Source organism: Engraulis encrasicolus, chromosome 1 (genome assembly GCF_034702125.1).
Source record: "Engraulis encrasicolus isolate BLACKSEA-1 chromosome 1, IST_EnEncr_1.0, whole genome shotgun sequence".
In the NCBI taxonomy this organism is placed as follows: Eukaryota; Metazoa; Chordata; class Actinopteri; order Clupeiformes; family Engraulidae; genus Engraulis; species Engraulis encrasicolus.
This window is the reverse complement of record NC_085857.1, coordinates 53,618,321-53,636,733: the sequence shown is the minus strand read 5'-3', so window position 1 is coordinate 53,636,733 and position 18,413 is coordinate 53,618,321. Positions and strand designations below refer to the sequence as shown.

Genomic DNA, 18,413 nt, shown 5'->3' with positions numbered 1-18,413 from the left:
GCGATTAAACGTCTGGGGAAAATAAAGCATTGCGATTGGACTGAGGACGCACGTGCTGAGCGAGCCAAATAAGGCACGGGGGCGTGGTTCAATGCCACCGAGATGCAGGTCATCTTCCCCACGAAAATCGTTGCCTCAGGCGGACTGAAATCACAACATTTCCCCCTTTCTCCCTGGATCATTTACAATGCTACATTAGCTACCCTGTTAGCATAGAAAAACGAGTGGTCAAATGGTAATGTGGAGTAACTTTGTTGTGCTTCATTACTTCGTGGGGCACTTTTACATCAATATATGAAAGCCACAACATTTATAGTCGCTTAGGGACTTTAAATTAAGCAAAACTTTCATGTGAAAATCAACAGGAAGTGCCGCCATGTTTTTCTCACTGGCAAAGAGCACGGTTGGTTTGCACGCATGAGCTCCAGGCCAAAACTGAGCGACTGCCACCTTGTGGACACAAGAGGGAATCACAGGAGGGAATCACAATTCAGAAACGCATCACGGGAGGGAAACACATCACGGGAGGGCGGACGGACGGACGGAGGGACGGAGGGAGGGACGGAGGGACGGACGGACGGACGGACGGACGGACGGACGGACACCAAAGCCTCTTAGGGCCAAAACATACCAAGGCGGAATGGAACGGTCGCAGGACGGACGCGGTCTTTCTGCTTAGTTTTGGCCGGCGTGCTTTTCTCTGCCTTGCACACTGACAGCGTCGGCGTGCGCGGCCAGTCCTGTTCAAAACCCTCCCCACAGCTAAAGCTAGCGTGCTACTTTGCCATTCATTTGAATGAGACACCGCCGGTTGCCGGCGTGAAAAATACGCTGGAGTTCTATTTTCCAAATGCAGCGCGGCGCGGAGCCGGCTCCCGCGCCGCTCACGCCCGACTACCGCCGGTTGGTGTGTAAGGACAGATAGGTTTCAATGTATTCTCACCGACGCCGGTAAAAAACGCGGCCGTTCCGCGACGCTTTACCGCCTTGGTGTGTAAGACCCCTTATAGAGATGCGTGGGACGCATCTAAAAATAACGGTTCAAAGCCCTGCGTCTTAACAGGGGCGTTAACCAATCCAATGAGCTCTCTCTCTCTCTTTCTCTCTCTCATAGTAGAGTGAACTTAACTAGCCTACTTTACCCATAACAAATGGTGAATTTCTGAGCCCTGTACCAGCATTTGATAATGCTTCATCATATTTTAGAAATAGGGCCTATGTGCCTACATATGCCTTTTATATACCAAATGTTAATCATTTTGAAATTGTTTCAGTTGTTTAGGACTTGTGTAGGACTGAAATTATGTCTGCATATCAGTGCTGCATTGCTTTGTTAAAAGGCTATTCAACACACTTTAAAAATACACTGAAAAGATACGGGCATAGTAGCCTACTAAAATATTTTGTTAATAATAATGGTGATTAATAAATGGTGGTCCTAAATTTTCATACTGACATCCTGACTTGGTAGATCACAGCCGACCATCAACTTCAAAAGTAGCCTAGATCTCGGTTAACAAAAAAGGTTGGGCACCCCTGCTATAGCCTAACCCTGACATATTCTGCTAATGCAATGTTTAATGTTACACTACAGGCCAAACCAGAGAGAACTACGCATTTTAAGAGGTCAGTGGATATCGCCCCCCTCACTCTACCGAACTGAGTGCGCGCTCGCTTGAAGCTTGGTAGTAGCGCAAATCGCAGACAACATTGCGCTCTTGCCCACATCTAAAGAAATAGACCAGGAGCCCAGGGGGGTCAGCCTAGTTGGGAAGGTTACCATTTTTTATGGGTACTATGATGTCTGGTATGGTCCCCAGATAGAGGAACAGCACGTCTGCCGGGTTCCCTCTGGTGGGTGTGGCCAGGGGGGCTGTAAAACTGGCACCCCAAAAATGGGCTAGATCAGTTGGTGAGGTTACCACTTGGAACCTGTTGTAAATTGTTCATCATAGTCCCCTGATAGAGAAATGACCACTGCCAGGCATTTTTAGTGGTGGGTTACCCCCGGCAGACGCCCCTGTATGATGACACCCCCAAAAATGGGCTAGATCAGTTGGTGAGGTTACCACTTGGAACCTGTTGTAAATTGTTTGAGATGGTCCCCTGATTGAGGAATGGCCACTGCCAGACATTTTTGATGGTGGGTGGGGCTTGCCAGACATCATTAATTGGGGGGTAAAAAATGGGCTAGATCAGCTGTTGAGGTTACCTCTTGGAACCTGTTGTAAATTGTTCATCATAGTCCCCTGATAGATGGTGCATTCCCCAGAGGTAGGAGCTTCCTAGTAGGCAACCAGAAGGCAGCTACCTCCCACTTGAAAGCGTTCCAACCAGCAAGCCAACCAAACTACAAACATGGAGGGACAAAAATACATAGCCACTTCTCTAAGATGTCAGCAATGTAAACAATGAGGTGTAAACAACACCATGCGTTTTTCTTTCATGTAGCCGCATTTCATCTTTGAAAGAGGCAATGCCAATAACAACACCTAAGAAAGGTTCATGGGCGGTTTTGCAACTGTTAACCTGTCCAAATCAACTCTATTTGTCCATAGAATGGTGATTGCTAAGAAATGGTGCATTCCCCAGGGTTGGGAGATCTGGGATGTTTCTGACCTCCTACTTGCTGAAATGCATTGGAACGCCTGTTGAAGCGGAATGTTCAAGTCGCGAGCTGGGGCAAAAGCGAAGTAAACCAACTTCGCCCCATTGACTATCGTGATGTCATCACAGCAATGGCAGCGCACAGTGTTAGGAATAGTTTATGTTGCACATCACCATTCTATGGACAAATAAAGTTGATTCGGACAGGTTAACGGTTGCAAAACAGCCTGTTAACTTTTCTAAGGTGTAGTTATATTGACATTGCATATTTCAAAGATGAAATGCGGCTAAATGAAAATAACGCATGATGTTGTTTACATTGCTGACATCTTTGAGAAGTGGATATGTAGTTTTTCTCCCTCCATGTTTGTAGTTTGTTTGACTTGCTGGTTGGAACGCTTTCAAGTGGGAGGTAGCTGCCTTCTTGTTGCCTACTAGGAAGCTCCTACCTCTGGGGAATGCACCATAATGTGCAACATAAACTATTCCTAACACTGTGCGCTGCCATTGCTGTGATGACATCACGATTGTCAATGGGACAAAGTTGGTTTGCTTCGCTTTTGCCCCAGCTCGCGACTTGAACATTCCGCTTCAACAGGCGTTCCAATGCATTTCAGCAAGTAGGAGGTCAGAAACATCCCATCTCCCAATCCTGGGGAACGCACCAAGAGAAATGACCACTGCCAGACATTTTTAGTGGTGGGTTACCCCCGGCAGACTCCCCCGTATGATGACACCCCCAAAAATGGGCTAGATCAGTTGGTGAGGTTACCACTTGGAACCTGTTGTAAATTGTTTGAGATGGTCCCCTGATTGAGGAGTGGCCACTGCCAAACGTTTTTGATGGTGGGCGGGGCTTGCCAGACATCATTATTTGGGGGGTAAAAAATGGGCTAGATCAGCTGGTGAGGTTACCTCTTGAAACTTATCATGAATTGTTCATCATATTCCCCTGATAGAGAAATGACCACTGGCAGACATTTTCAGTGGTGGGGGACCCCCGCCAGACGCCCCAATATGATGACACCCCCCAATATAGGCAAGGTCATTCACATAAGGTTTGAACCAGACATGGTACAAAAGACAAACGGCACACCATTTTTTTTTGTAGATAATTCCAACGTGGGGAATTGATTGGAAGGGTCAACATATTCATAGAAACTTGTTGTGGGTACTTTTTAGGACAAGGTCATTCACATAAGGTTTGAACCAGACATGGTACAAAAGACAAACGACACACCACTTGGGGGAGAGAGAAAGAGAGAGAGAGAGAGAGAGAGAGAGAGAGAGAGAGAGAGAGAGAGAGAGAGAGAGAGAGAGAGGTTTGTAATCGCCAGCTGAAGGATAGGTTCCTTATTACTACAATTATTATTAACTGACTTCTACATTTATTTTAAAAGGACGGTCTTTAAGGGCTTAAGTTGAGGAAATGTGCAAAACATCAAAATCGAACGAAGCAACAACTCCTGAGGCAATTTCAATTGCCTGCCTGTGTGTGAGTGAGTGAGTGAGCGAGGGAGCGCGCAAGACGAAGAGAGCGCTTTAGCCAGTATAGGGATGAGCGGGCGATTTTTTTTGTGGCCAGTAGTGTTGAAACTCACTGGTCATGCCGGCTGTATGCAATTGATAAATTCTGTAACACAAAATTGCAATTTTACCAACATTTCCAAATGTTCCGGGTTTTCACTATTTTGACCCGACCCACCCGAACTCGCGATACTTACAAAAACTGCAACCCAACCCACCCGGCCCGCGGGTGGCCGATGTTGAATGGCAGTTAAGTAACCTATGCAAGTAAAGGCAGGTTTGGGAATAGTTTGGGAAATTTCATGTTTTCATTTATCCTTTATTTAGCCGTTAGTGTATCTTCTGTCAGGGAGTCCTCATCAAAATGACAACAAAAAGTTACAGATTCAGACAACATATGAAAAGGTGCACTGTGTAGGATGGTGGCCAAATTAGGTGATATTTTCATGAATATTTACCAAGTAATAAATTCATGTTTACTAGTATGACCAAAGTACAGTACTTTTTGCATATAAAAAATATATTTCTGGAAATTCTAAATGGCAGATATGGAGAAAGTCCACCTTTACATGTATGAGGAGTGAATTTGATGGTGGTGGTAAGTATTCGTGAAAAAGATTACACTGTTTTTGGGCATCGTGAATTGTGGAAATAAACTACAAAAAACTATTACACAGTACACCTTTATCACATAATAAGAAAAATAAACGTACATAAAGCATTAACACATAATCCTGGATAGAGATAATTCAACAGTGAACAATTAATTGTCGAATACAGAATACATTCAAATACATATTTTCAGGACAATTGTCAAAACAGCACCAGGGTTTCCCCCAGCACTTTATTGCTAAGGAGGACACACCTTGACAAGAAGCACCTACCACCTTGACTAGGTCCCCTGAAAAGATTAAGATTAAATGTTGCGAATGTAATCTCTGAAGTTGCCTAAACAAAAATACATACAAATACATACTGTGTTTTCAGATCATATTTCCAATGCAAATGCACAGCACAGCATGTCCACTAATGATGGAGACTGGTCTCTAATGCTGACAAACGGCCCACCACCTTGACTAACAAAAATTCTGTGGAACACACTGAGCACGTTTTAAAAAGGAAGTTGTTCAGAGTGGGGTGGGAGCTTGAAATAAATGTATAGTTCAAATTCATATTTTCAGGACAATTGTGCCAACTTTTGCCTAGGACCTTGGACAAAGTCATTTGAAAGGGCCCCCCACTCAACACAACATTGGTATGTAATGAGGACCCAATGCTGCAATTAATATAAAGATGGCGTAAAAATTATTAAAATGAATAACATTTGCCTTTACTGCACTTTCTGTGTTCAACGCTCACTTCCTGGAACTATGACAATGGCAATCTGTGTGTCAAAGGCCCCATACACTGCCATCTTTGAGTAAAACTGGAAAATGGAAGTCAATGGGATTAGCCTAACTCTTTGCATGGCTCTGTCGTATGTAACTGCTTAGCAGATTGAGCTGCATGTCTTGAATTGAATTTGCTATATATAGTTCAGGCCAAAAGTTTGGACTCACCTTCTCGTTTAATGCACTATTTATTTCCATGGCTATACTACGTGAAAATTTGCAATGTTCTGTAAATAGCCACGAAAATAAAGAGAACTAATTAAATGAGAATGTGAGTTCAAACGTTTGGCCTGTACTGTAAATACAGTTATTAAGCACTGAAAAACTTCTCACATGTGGCCCCTGAGAGCCAGGTCCCAGAGGACCTCACCAATGCGCTCTTGAAAAAGTGGTCAAAAATTCCTATGAACACACACTCCTCAACCTGGAAACCCTCCCCAGATGAGTGGAAGCTGTGAGTGCATTTTAATATGCGACCTTGCCTCTAGACGGTGGGCTAGATTTCGTAGCTCCTTTAGAAAACGAGTTTCGTTCTCACTCTCGAGTGGCAACTTGATTTTTCTAATATAACCTCCTGACAATATGTAAAGCAATATTCTGGCTGTTGCCACGCTGAAAAGTTGCACGTTTATATTAAAAAATAACGAAAATAAAGAAGACTGGGGGTGACGTCACATAATGCACAGTCAATGGGAAGTCTCCGCCCCTCAACGTTGAAAAGGGAATATTTATCCGCATATCGGGCTTTTTTCATGGGCAGATAATTCACCTAATCATTGAAACAACGTAGGTATTTCATTCCTGACCAGTTTCCTGTTACTGGAAAAAATAACACAGCTTGCATTTCTTTACTGACACGTAGTTTTTTGGCGAATTGATCTACCCCCGTCACCTCATTGCTCTATTGCTTTGAGGGAACAGACCTGTCCTCTTTTTGACATTTATCTCTCGTTGCCCAATGATGGTCAGACAGTCGAACACTAACAGCGAAAAAGAGCACTTCTGAAAGTTTGAGAAAAATATTTTTTTTTTGCATGTACACAACAAGTGAGCCCACTTACCCCCAACTTGTAACTTTTTGCCATGAAATCTGACGGTTCCGGGTAGCATGCACGCGCTAGCTGTATTCCGCCTCGTTGACTTTGCATTGACGTGACGTCACTCGGTCGGCTATTATTTGTTGTCATTTTTATAAATCAATGTGCAAGTTTTGAGGATGGCAACAGCCAAAATATTGATTAATGGGTTGTCAGGGGGTTATATAAGCAAAAATAAAGTTGCCACTCGTTAACACCAACGAACTGACAAGATATGAGACTGGGCCCACCACCTACTCCTCCACTTGCCTCCTCCACTTGCTTCTTGTCATGATGACGTCACTGACAACAGCATTATATTTCAATATCTTGCAAAAGCTCAATTGTAAAGTCTTTTTCTCACTTGCAATTGGGATGGTGAATGAAAAACAGTCCCTCAAAAGTTGTTGTGGCGAGGCTGACAGCTGGGAAACTTTATCGTTTTCTCCACGGAGGAGGGGCCAGGAGGCGGGACGAGGAGACAAGCACAAGTGGAGGACGCAAGGTCACATATTGGGATGCACGCTGTAATAGCTGCAAAAGGTGGGCCGACATCATAAATTCACCCCAATGGGTTAGGAAAGGGATGCCACTGAAGTTCTTATGCGAGTCAAGGCAGGTTTGCAAATACTTTTGGTAATATAGTGTAGTTAACTTTTACAGTAGTTACAATTGTGTATGTGAACAGGCCTCTGGGCTCTCTGTTTATGATGTGTACCTTCGCGGCAACACAATGTTCCTGTTCCTTGAGGTTACGGTTTGGCATACCTCAGTAGGTCTGATATTTCCTGCCTCGGAAAAATTGCTCATGCGTAACCACTTGTGTGCCTGTGCTTGGTGAATTTTCAGACCCCGTTTGCGTGCAAAACGTAAGCCGCACAGGGGGCAGAGGTGGGGCTTTTCATCTGCGAGGACAAGCTGGTGTTGTGTGGGGGTTTCTGCTCCTGAAAAACTCTGCTCCTGAAAAACCTCTGTGAGACTGCATTGGTGCACCGTGAGTCCATCCACACCTGAAAAATGCTGCCCACACTGCAAGCAGTTGTACAGCCAGTCTGAGTGAATGTGCTGGTCTTGTGTCAGAGCTCCTACCTCGGAAAAACATTCCTCACTCTGTTGACACTGGAATGGTTTCTCTGTGTGACTGTATTGCTGTTCTCTGAGGGTTTCTGCTGGTGTGATATTGCCGGCCACAGGAAAACGGCTCGTGCGTGACTCCTTGTGCATCTGTGTTTGGTGAATTTTGACACCCTTTGGGTGTGTAAAACGTAAGCCACACTGTGGGCAGGGATAGGCCTTGTCTCCAGTGTGGATGAGTTGGTGTAGTCTGAACGATTTTGCCGTTTCAAACCTTTTGTGACACTGATGGCAGTGGTAATTCCTCTCTGCTGTGTGACGGCGTTGGTGACGTGTGAGATCTCCTGGCCGTGCAAAACGTTTCTCACACAGCGGGCAGTGGTAGGGCCTCTCTCTTGTGTGGCGGTTGCGGTGCCGTCCCAGAATTCCTGAATAGAGGTAATTCAATAATGAACAATTAATTGCTGAACACAGCATTAATAGAATTTAAAAAACAATTGCAATTACTCACAAACTTGGCTGGCAAACAGACCCAGGTGAATTTGATGGTGGTGGTAAGTATTCATGAAAAAGGTAACATTAGTGAATGGGCAGCATGAATTCTGCAAATAAACAACTAAAAATCTCACACAGTGTCCCTTTAAACAGTGCACCCGAACAGTTATCAGCAATGCCTAGAGACTAGTTGAGGCAGGGAGCTAAATGAGCAAAAAGAGGAGGAGACAGAAGCGGTGTGCGTGTGAGACAGTCTCCACAGAGGAGAAGTATTTGAGTTGTCTTACCAGTTTGTGGTTTTTCTCCATTTTTGTTCGTGTTCTTTGTTCCTTTCTTGCCTATTGTTGCAAGGCAGTCGACCAGTGGCACTGATAACCTCTTCAGCTGGAACTGAGACACCAGATCTGCAGGACACTCAATTATGTCAGAGCTCACGAGGACTGGATTCATGTTGGATCCTCCATCTTCTTCCTGAAATCCATGATGACACAAAGGAGCGCACAGGGCAATCAATGATTACAAGACAATGCGATGCAATACGATATGCATATAGCACAACATCAAACCTATGAAGTTCAAAGTCAAAGTGCTTCAAATACACAGACACAGACACACACACACACACACACAACCTCTGGAGGCAGCTGGGTGGTAGTCTGGTTTTACCAGACCACATTAATCACTTCAGAATTCCTTTTTTGGATCCTCAATGCCCTGTAGCGTTTACATGGGAGAAGAGTTTTGACGTGACATGAACGTCATCTGTCAGTGATTTGGTCAAAACAGGTCCATTCATTTCAAACCAGAGCTGAGCTCACTCCTCCCATGTAAACGCTCCAGGGCATTGAGGATCCAGACCAAAACAATGAATTCTGAAGTGATTAATGTGGTCTGGTAAAACCAGATTACCACTCAGCTGCCTCCAGAGCTTGTGTGTGTGTGTGTGTGTGTGTGTGTGTGTGTGTGTGTGTGTGTGTGTGTGTGTGTGTGTGTGTGTGTGTGTGTGTGTGTGTGTGTGTGTGTGTGTGTGTGTGTCAGTTGGAAAAGCAGCACTATACCTGCAGCAGTTCTGCTGTGATGACTGCAGATGGGGAGGAGGGGGGAGAGAGGGGGGAGTAGGGGGAGGAGGGGGAGGAGGGGCAGGAGGAGGGGGAGGGGGAAGAGGAGGTCTGATGTGTGGGGTAGTCAGCGCCATCTACAGGAGAAGACAAGAACAGCAGAGACATTGTACATGAGCATGGTGGGTGGGGGTAGGGGGTGTTGAGAAGGATACAGCTGAGAGGGGTCAGTGCTCAGTTGCCATTGGGAGGCAATAGTTATACAAGTCAAAAGTTTGGATGTACTCTCTTATTTAACGCATTCTCTTTATATGCTTGGCTATTTCCTAGTGTTGCACCGATAGCGATACCAGTATCGGGCCCAGATACTGCACTAAAATGGTGGTATCGGTGAGTACCAACAAATAGGGCACCGGTACCATTTACAACGGCTCGTATGATGCAGCCTTGAACTTAGTGCTTTTATATCAGAGGTATTCAAAAAGCATGAAAAGTTCTACTGGATTTACTTTGTACAGTATTGGGGTCAGTCCATGTCAATTCAACAGGAGCCTGCGCACTTAGGTCTCAAAAAAATCTGAAAAAATTACCAAATGTACCCATGGTACTTAAGAGAAACACAGTACATTTATTTGGGTGTAAGATGTATACTTTCCATGTTACAGCCATTTTCACTGGGGGAGGGGGGTGTCCATTTTGTTCACACTCTTTTTTTGTCAAAGTTCACAACCCCATGGCTCAAGAACTAAACCATGAAGGAAGCTCACATAATGCATGCTGATACAGTCCCAGGAAAAAAGTTTGTACACCCTTTGAAATTTCTTACATTTCTGTCAAAATTGGTCATAAAACATGGTCTGATCTTCCCGGAAATCACAAGAAGGAACAACCAGAGCCTGCTTTAACTAATTCAACCCAAACATTTACAAGTTTTCCTATTTTCATTGGCCATAAGATGTAAACATTAACAGGACAGCAAGGCATAAGTAAGTACACCCTTGCATTCAATAGGTTTTAACCCTAAGTTTGTCACAATAACCTCAACCAGATGTTTCCTGTAGTTGCAGATCAGATTAAAAAAACAATCTGGATGTATCTCGTCTCGCTCTTCTTTAGAAAACTGCCCTTCTTCAGCAAGGTTTCTGGGATATCTGGAGTGAATAGCTTTCTTGACTTCATGCCATATCATCTCAAATGTTTTTTGTCAGAGCTTTGACTGGGCTATTCCAGGCAGAATGTGTATTTCATTGTTATGAAGCAATTCAAAAGTCAATTGCCTCTAAAATATGGGTTGTTGTCCCATTTCAGCACCCATCCTCTTGTGTGCCTCAACTGTGTGACAGACTACCTCATATTTTTTTCTGTAAAATACCTCAATAAACTTCTGATTTCATTGTTCCATTGTTGTCATTGTGACAAGAGCCTGAGGCACCAAGGTAGCCGCATAAAATGATGCTCCCGCCGCCATACTCAAAAGTGTAGATGATGTTTTGGTGAAGGTGTGGTTCTCCAGTTCTCCTCCAAACATGATACTATACATGCAATATATTAGAAAATATATCTCAATATATCACAAACATGCTCACATATTTGAAAATATAGCAATATATTGTTGAACAACTTATTACTATATATTGATCCATATATTTTCAAATATATGGCTGGCAAAACAAAACTGTATTCCACTATTCGGTCTGTATTTCTAGATGTTTTTAGTTCAGCAAGCACATTTTGCATGACATTGGACATTTACTCAACATTATAAAGTCATTTTAGGTGGACCATATATGGTCATATATTGATCAATATACAGCAGTCTCTGAATGAATCATCTCAGCTCTCATATCACGTATGACGCGCCTACGTCACGTCGTCACAACCTGAAGCTAAAGTGGCGATGTTTGCGTTGTCGAAATGGTGTGTAGTTCTACATATCTCGAAAACAAACATAATACTTTGGTCGATATTATATGGTTGTTAGGGCTGTAACGATACACTCAACTCACGATTCGGTTTGTATCACGATTCATGACCTACGGTTCGATACACCCCACGATTTCACTTTTGCCAACATTATAAACTTTATTAATAAAAACTATGATAGTTTATAGGTAGAATAGGTTACAAGAGGCTACTAACAATTTTAAAAAGTTTCTATATAATAATGATCATGATTGGAAGCACTATCACTTCATATTATGTGGTTGTTTTCTGGGCTGATGGGTATCAAAACATTAAAAGAGTGTATCACGATACTGCCTCCTTGTATCGCGATACAGTATCGTGACTCTGTGCATCACGATTTCCCGGTTCGATACAATATCGTTACAGCCCTAATGGTTGTGCTGGTCAATTTCAGGTGAGCCCACTTTATTTGGCTTGAAGATAACATTAGCAACTATTAGTCTATCTGGCTAATACTGCAGAGCCTCAACGTTAGCCTAGAAAGCTAGGCAGAAGTGAAGTGCGACGGGATCTAAATACACATCGCTAACTTGCTTAAAAAATGGGCACTACAGTATAGTAAAACGAGGCAATGTCCTGCATTATTTTTGTTAAAGCACAGCTGTTTTCGGTTTTCCCATTGTGGTAACAAAAATAGGTTCTAGGTTAGAACCTATTTTTGTTACCACATTTTTTAAGCAAGTTAGCGATGTGTATTTAGATCCCGTCGCACTTCACTTCTGCTTTGATTCCCTTACGTTAGCCGAGTAAGCTAGGTGGCTAATTAACTGAGGCCTAGCTTTCTAGGCTAACGTTGGGGCTCAGCAGTATTAGCCAGATAGACCAATAGCTGTTAAAGTTTCTGCCTCCCTGAGAGGGTTTTTATGTAGCCTACATTCATCTTGGCAGTTAATACAATTAGTTGTGAATGATGGTCTGCTGTGCAATCAAAATCAGATGATAACATTTTGGATGTCTGTCGTATTTTATTGTCTTTTACAGCTGGGAAGATCACCAATGCACCCCTGCCCTCCTTGCAATCTACACCACCGACTCAACCATCAAGCCCTCACAATCTTGAGAGATGAGACGCGCACGCACACACATCAGCACCTATGGAAATGCACTGTAACCACATGCATGCGCGCGCGCACGCACGCACGCACGAACTGCACCACACACACACACACACACACACACACGGAACTGCATCTTGTGACTGCACCTTACCTGTGCTACCTCAGTCCTTCACTATCAAGAACTGCCAAGGCCCTGCCACATACAATACAAACCAGTGCTGCTTGTTGTTGTTAACTTGACTTACGTAATAGCCTAAACCGTTAAACTGTTACTGAGAAGTTAATAAAGTCTCATTGTTAAATAAGCAAGCAGGCCTCGACTAGATTTGTCACTATACGTTGAATGCAGCCCAGTCTGTCATGACCATTTGTACAAGGAAATTGAGGAACCTAAAACTTTTGACTGAAATTACCTTTGGAGGGCAGGTGTTGATTGGGGAACTTTGACATAGTTTTGTTTATACATATATTCATGCATATATTGTTCAATATATTTAAGACATGTTTCCATATAAATGCGGTTATATTACCTTGTATATTTTTCAGTATAATACAAGACATATTTCCGTATATATCAGGTTATATTATATGTGTTGTGCTCAGCTATTTTGGTTAATCAGAAACTCACGGAAATGAACGATTTAGAAGTCGGCAGGCAGTATTTGACACAGATGTTTGTGCTCGGATAGAGGGGCGTTTGCATTGCATAACGCTCCGCGACATGGAACCGTAATTAGTTGACAGTCAACCAGCAGCGCATACAGTTCTTCCTCTAAACGTAGACCTGTAACCTTTGGTTAACTTTTTTCTCTCATAACATTCATTTTCCTCCGCTTTTATCCAGTCCACAAACTCGGGCTCAGAAGACTAGAGTATGTACGAGCCTCCCTTTTAATATTCCCAGCGAGTCTGCAAACATTGAAACACGGTGCTCGAACTACAAGTAGACAGATGGGCCATTTGACATATGGTGTGTTACTGATGTTCTGGGACATCTTGCAAGGGGGGTTCATTCGTTTTCTGCTGGCGGGCGCGTGGACCCCACAGGTGGTTTCCCTTGCGCTCAGAGAGAGCACGGGACAGAACGCGTCTTTTGATTCGTAATTGGTTTGCAGACGTGTGAATTTGGTAAACTCTGGCACTGAAGCTCACTACTTTGTGCCTTGACGGTGAAAAGCTGGCATTGAAAATTAAGCGCATAATTCACCCCAAGGGTGAACCCATAAGCGCATGATTCACCCAAACGGTTTTATTTATTTATTATTTGGCGATGTTTAGATTCTTTCCCACATGCACATGATGCTGAAATGGCGTGATACTAAAGGTTGATAAATAACCTAGTAATAATGTCTGGTAATTTGTAATGTAGCCTACTTGATCTAGGCCAGTGGTTCCCAACCTTTTTCTTCAGGGACCCATGTTTTTACTATTGTAAGCTTTGGTGACCCAGCGCCCGCATGAGAGGAAGTCACTTGATACGCTCTGTCTCCTCCGAAAACTCATTTTAGTCATCATTTTATTCCTCAATTCGTCTTTGTTCAAAAACAGAATAAATGTTTAATGTAGCACTTACATTTTGTTGCTTCTATGCATTTGTCATTTATTCAACATGGGCTACATATGGTATTAAAATGAAACCCCTTAAAACTCAAGAGGGCTTCGCGACCCCCCGTGGATCTTTGGCGACCCATAGGTTGGGTCCCGACCCATAGGTTGGGAACCACTGATCTAGGCTATGTGAAATTTGAAATTAGATGGTTCTTTTCCAAATCCAAGCATGAATGGTATATTATAGCCTAAACTGCAAAAAAAAAGCCTTGTCTCGTCATTTCGCTGCCTACCACATCATTTGTTCCCAGGGGCAATATAACCAATAAACAAAAAGCATATCCTCAGGGGGTGTCTGTGTGTGTGGGGGGGGGGGCTATTGAGAGGATAAACTTACACTTTTTTTGTAAAACTCACTTGTTTACCACCACACATGCTTGACACCATCTAAAGCAAATTTGTTTATCTTGGTCTCAAGAGAGATGAACAGACCAAGGATATGGATCACTGGAACCATGTCGTGTGATCTGAAGAGACCAAGATTAACACATTTACTTTAGATGGTGTCAAGCATGTATGGTGGTAAACAAGTGAGTTTTACAAAACAAAGTGTATCCTCTCAATAGCCAAGCATGGTAGAGGGACTGACATGGTTTGGGGATGCATGGATGCTGTCAACATTGGCAATCTGAAATACCGTATTAGCCCGAATATAAGACGATCCTGAATATAAGACGACCCCCCTTTTCAGGTTCATGTTTTGGGGAAAAAAAGTTTTTTGAAGACTAAATTTAGTTTCACATTGGAAACTTCTTTCAAAATGCAATTTTTAATTTGTTGGAAAAGCTTAGGCTTTTTACATAGAACAAATTTCACAATGTAATTTTCAGATAAAAACTAAAGATAGCTACTCATACACTTTTCCTTTCTTTGCTCACTTCAGTGGTTACCTGACAAGCGCCAGTAGGCACCTACTGTACAGGCGCCTGGGTGTGACTGTTCTAAGTGCGACACAACATTCCATACTACACTCGCAGAGCATCAGTCTGCACCAGCCAGGCAACCAGTCCAGTAGAGATAGACTATCTATTGTGCAATGCACAGATTTTGGCAAAATGCTTTGTTGACAGCAATATCTAACCAGCAGCCGTCTCGCCAAATCGAGAAAACCAAAAGCAGATTGACGCATTGCATTTGAAACCCATGCGCTGCCTATCAGCACCGTTGACATTAGAAGTCCGATTGGCATTCATTTCGTGCTAAGAGTAAAACACTTGGTGATTTTATATGAACAAGACCATCTCTTGCCCTAACCATTAGGCCTACTCTCTGTCGCTGTATTGTTGTGAGGGATATCGTCAAATAGGTACCACCTGTCAAGGCGCCGCTCTCTCGCGCACATGAATGACCATTCTTTGGCTGATGACAGCACCCAAAGCTTAGCCTACAGGTTGTTCATCAAATCACCCTTCATTTCTTTAGTTTCAAGTTGTACTGGTGACCAGAGAGAACAACCAAAGCTTTCCTGATGAGACTGTAAAACCGAACACAAATAAAAACAGCAACGCGTTGTGTTTTCCCCCCTCGCATTGTCGGCCCGCATCGCGTTGACATTGACAGTTGATAGACGGGCGGTGCAACACTCATCACGAAACGCAGTTAGCATATGCACATTTGATATGGACAAAACAATATCTCGCCCTATCCATAAGGCTATTGAGTTTTGTGTCATTGTTGTGAAGCATATGGCCGCATTCAGGTAAAGTAAAAAAAAAAAGAAAAAAAAAAAGTTTTTAGTCTAGCGCGCGGAAATAAGACGACCCCCCCTTTTAGAGTACTATTTTTAGAACAAAAACCACGTCTTATATTCGGGCCAATACGGCACACCTAAAAGAAACATGCATGTCAACATGCACTGTAACTACTGAAGCAGATCATGATATTCATCATAGGATTGCATTAAAATCTCACACCAATCTATTTAAGCCAGGTGCACACTCAAAATGTAAAAGTTCAATGCAAAGACAGGTTGAAATGTACACTTATGACCTCCCTTTTAATCCCTTTTCATTTCGAGACAATTCGAGACAACACAGCCCCTTCTCTACCGGATTTTAATCTGGGGTGTACTCACTTTTGTTAGTGCATGTTCAAACATTAATGGCTGTATTTTGTTTTTTTCTGAGTGAACAAGACATTTAAGCGGTTAAATATGTTGTTAAAAGGTCACTAATCATTGTGTCAGTGACATTTCTGTAATGCTTTCCTATGAAAAGATATACTCACAAATCTACAAAAACTGTGAGGGGTGTACTCACTTTCGTGATATACTGTATGTGATATTACAATGGTATTGCCATATGATTACTTGGTGCTTTGCATGATGCCACATTTTTGAATCCCATTGTCTCTGAAATGAATAATGAACCAAACACCAGAGAAGTTTTTTATATGAAATTTTGAATTTTTCAATTTATGATTATTCATATTCCGAGGGTTGTTATATTCCATGCTGTTTGTGTAATTTGTAGAGCCAGAAAAGAACTATCAAATAACACCACTGACATCTTTTTGTGACTTACACTGACTGATATAATCAAGGCTGAATGCATAGTGTCCTACTCTCATATGCAAACCTTCGCTAGTCTGTTCCCTTAATATTGGTGTCAGATTCACACAAATGCATTTCTGGGGTGCTACCTTGCTACTAAACAGGCACAGCAAGTATGATTGAAATCTGTGTCGGTCGGGTCCCAAAGTGTCTGATTTCACGTGAAATGACCCAACTAGCAGAGGTACCTCTGCAACTAGGTATCACACATTGACCCTTGACCTCATCATGCTCCACTAAATGTAGTAACAACTGGAAACCATTTGCTATTGCAATGAAAAATGGATGGGGAAATCTGCTACGACAACCATGTACAAGTATGCTCCACAAAATATAGGCTACACTGTTGGTAGGTTTTAATTTTAAATGTTTTACCAGTATTTAGCTATACACGGATTTAAAAGTAACAATAATAATAAAATAATAAGTATTGGCTATATAAAATACTTAATCCTTCGATTGCCTAGAAAATCATTAGTAGCCTATTATGTCGCCATGAACTGTAGCAACACCACAACTCGTCTTGTTAAAACTACAAACAAACAAAGAAATGTGAAAGTGGGCATTTGTACTCTGAGTTTGGCTCAGGGACGGGGTTATTTCACATCACTGTATAGAGAGAGGAATGACTTTTACTTCACTTTAAATAACAGACATTGATAACCCAATAGTATACTCACTTGGTATAGCACAGCCAGAGCCTTCTCCGAAGTCTTCCGTCTTCACCATCGCCTCCAGTGTTCCCTCTTCGACGACATATCCAGCCGACATCGATGAAGGATCCGGCTGAATTGGCCATTCACAAATCTCTTCTGTCAATATCTGTACCTCTACAATCTGACATGCTTCGTTAGAATAGGTAAACAGCGGCTCTGAGAAACGCGTTGGGTCCGTGTGTGTTTCCGTCGTATGGTCACGGTCCTCCTCTCCCTTGTTTACATGGTGTTTTATGACCAGTCTCTCGCCATCCGTGTCGGAGACGATGTGAAAAACTTTGGCCATGGTTCAGGGAGAAACACACGCCGTCGCTGTAGTAGTTGAGACTTACTTCTTACCGTGGGATTGGTGTGACCTGTAGCGCATGCTGCAGGCAACTAAACGCGTCTGTGCAAATGCATTGTATTTAAAACAGACTAATCACAGAGATTGTAACAGATTACCAAAATACCACAAAATACAAACACGGGTCTTTGCAAGGGTGCTCGCTTCGCCGCGTTAGCTTCTTCTCATGCGGCCAACTTCCTGGAGACGCGCCAGACATCTCTGCAACAGCGCCCCCGTCTGCATTGGAATGTAACTTTTACTGTCCAGCACTAAAACCAAAGCAGACCAAAGAACGCATATCCTACCTGACTGTAGCCCAGACTGGGCTGCCCAGTCAATCTAGCGTTTGACCTGCGACAAATTGCAATAGTAATCATTCATTTTTTTATCTAATTGGTATATCTAAATGACATACTAAAAATCTACAGCTTCAGTGTGGAACACACTATTTTTCAAGGTCAAAGTTGGAGATCCCATTAATTGTCCTATAGTAGAGAGTAGCCTAGTGCTTTTATTGTCACTATATAAATACAGTGAGATAAAAGTTAAAAAGAAATTAACAGTATAATATATAATATATGAAAGTGCATATACATTTCACAATATAGAGTCCCCATACTCAATTAGCTGCCCGCGGGCCATTTGTGGAGGCAACCGGCCATTCCGACATAGCCTACTGCCATTTGATTGTCATTCCGAGCCATTTCGAGTCATTTGAACATTGTTGCCAGTAGGTAAAGGCGTGTGAACAATGTTCTAACTTAATTGACATTTGCAACAAGTTGCTACATGAGCGGAAGTGGAGCGAGTGATAGCACAATTATAGGTTTAGTGTATAATTTAGTGTCTCATTTTGTCACGGTCCAAATGCCTTTACAGGTAAAACAGTTCCTGCAAGCCGGAAAAATGTTTTTTTTGCAATAAAAAGTCAATGGCGGTATGTAACCGTTGTGAGGTAG

General features: G+C 42.7%; 1 protein-coding gene across 1 annotated transcript; it reads right to left on the bottom strand.

Moving 5' to 3' along the window:
- Nucleotides 1-4,423: 4,423 nt before the first annotated feature.
- LOC134454814 (zinc finger protein 184-like) lies at nt 4,424-17,619 on the bottom strand. The gene is made up of 4 exons (XM_063205975.1): nt 17,091-17,619; nt 9,229-9,365; nt 8,458-8,641; nt 4,424-8,103 (listed from the first exon to the last, which is right to left on the bottom strand). The coding sequence occupies exons 1-4, from the start codon at nt 17,410-17,412 to the stop codon at nt 7,307-7,309; spliced, it is 1,440 nt and encodes a 479-aa protein (XP_063062045.1). The 5' UTR covers nt 17,413-17,619; the 3' UTR covers nt 4,424-7,306.
- Nucleotides 17,620-18,413: the final 794 nt, after the last annotated feature.

Bases quoted from the DNA above. Each gene is read 5' to 3' on its own strand.
- LOC134454814 (XM_063205975.1), bottom strand. From the start codon at position 17,412: ATGGCCAAAGTTTTTCACATCGTCTCCGACACGGATGGCGAGAGACTG. The intron at 9,366-17,090 runs GTGAGTATACTA...CTTCTCCTGTAG, and splicing joins CTCTGGCTGTGCTATACCAA to ATGGCGCTGACTACCCCACA. The intron at 8,104-8,457 runs GTAAGACAACTC...ACCTCTATTCAG, and splicing joins TGGAGAAAAACCACAAACTG to GAATTCTGGGACGGCACCGC.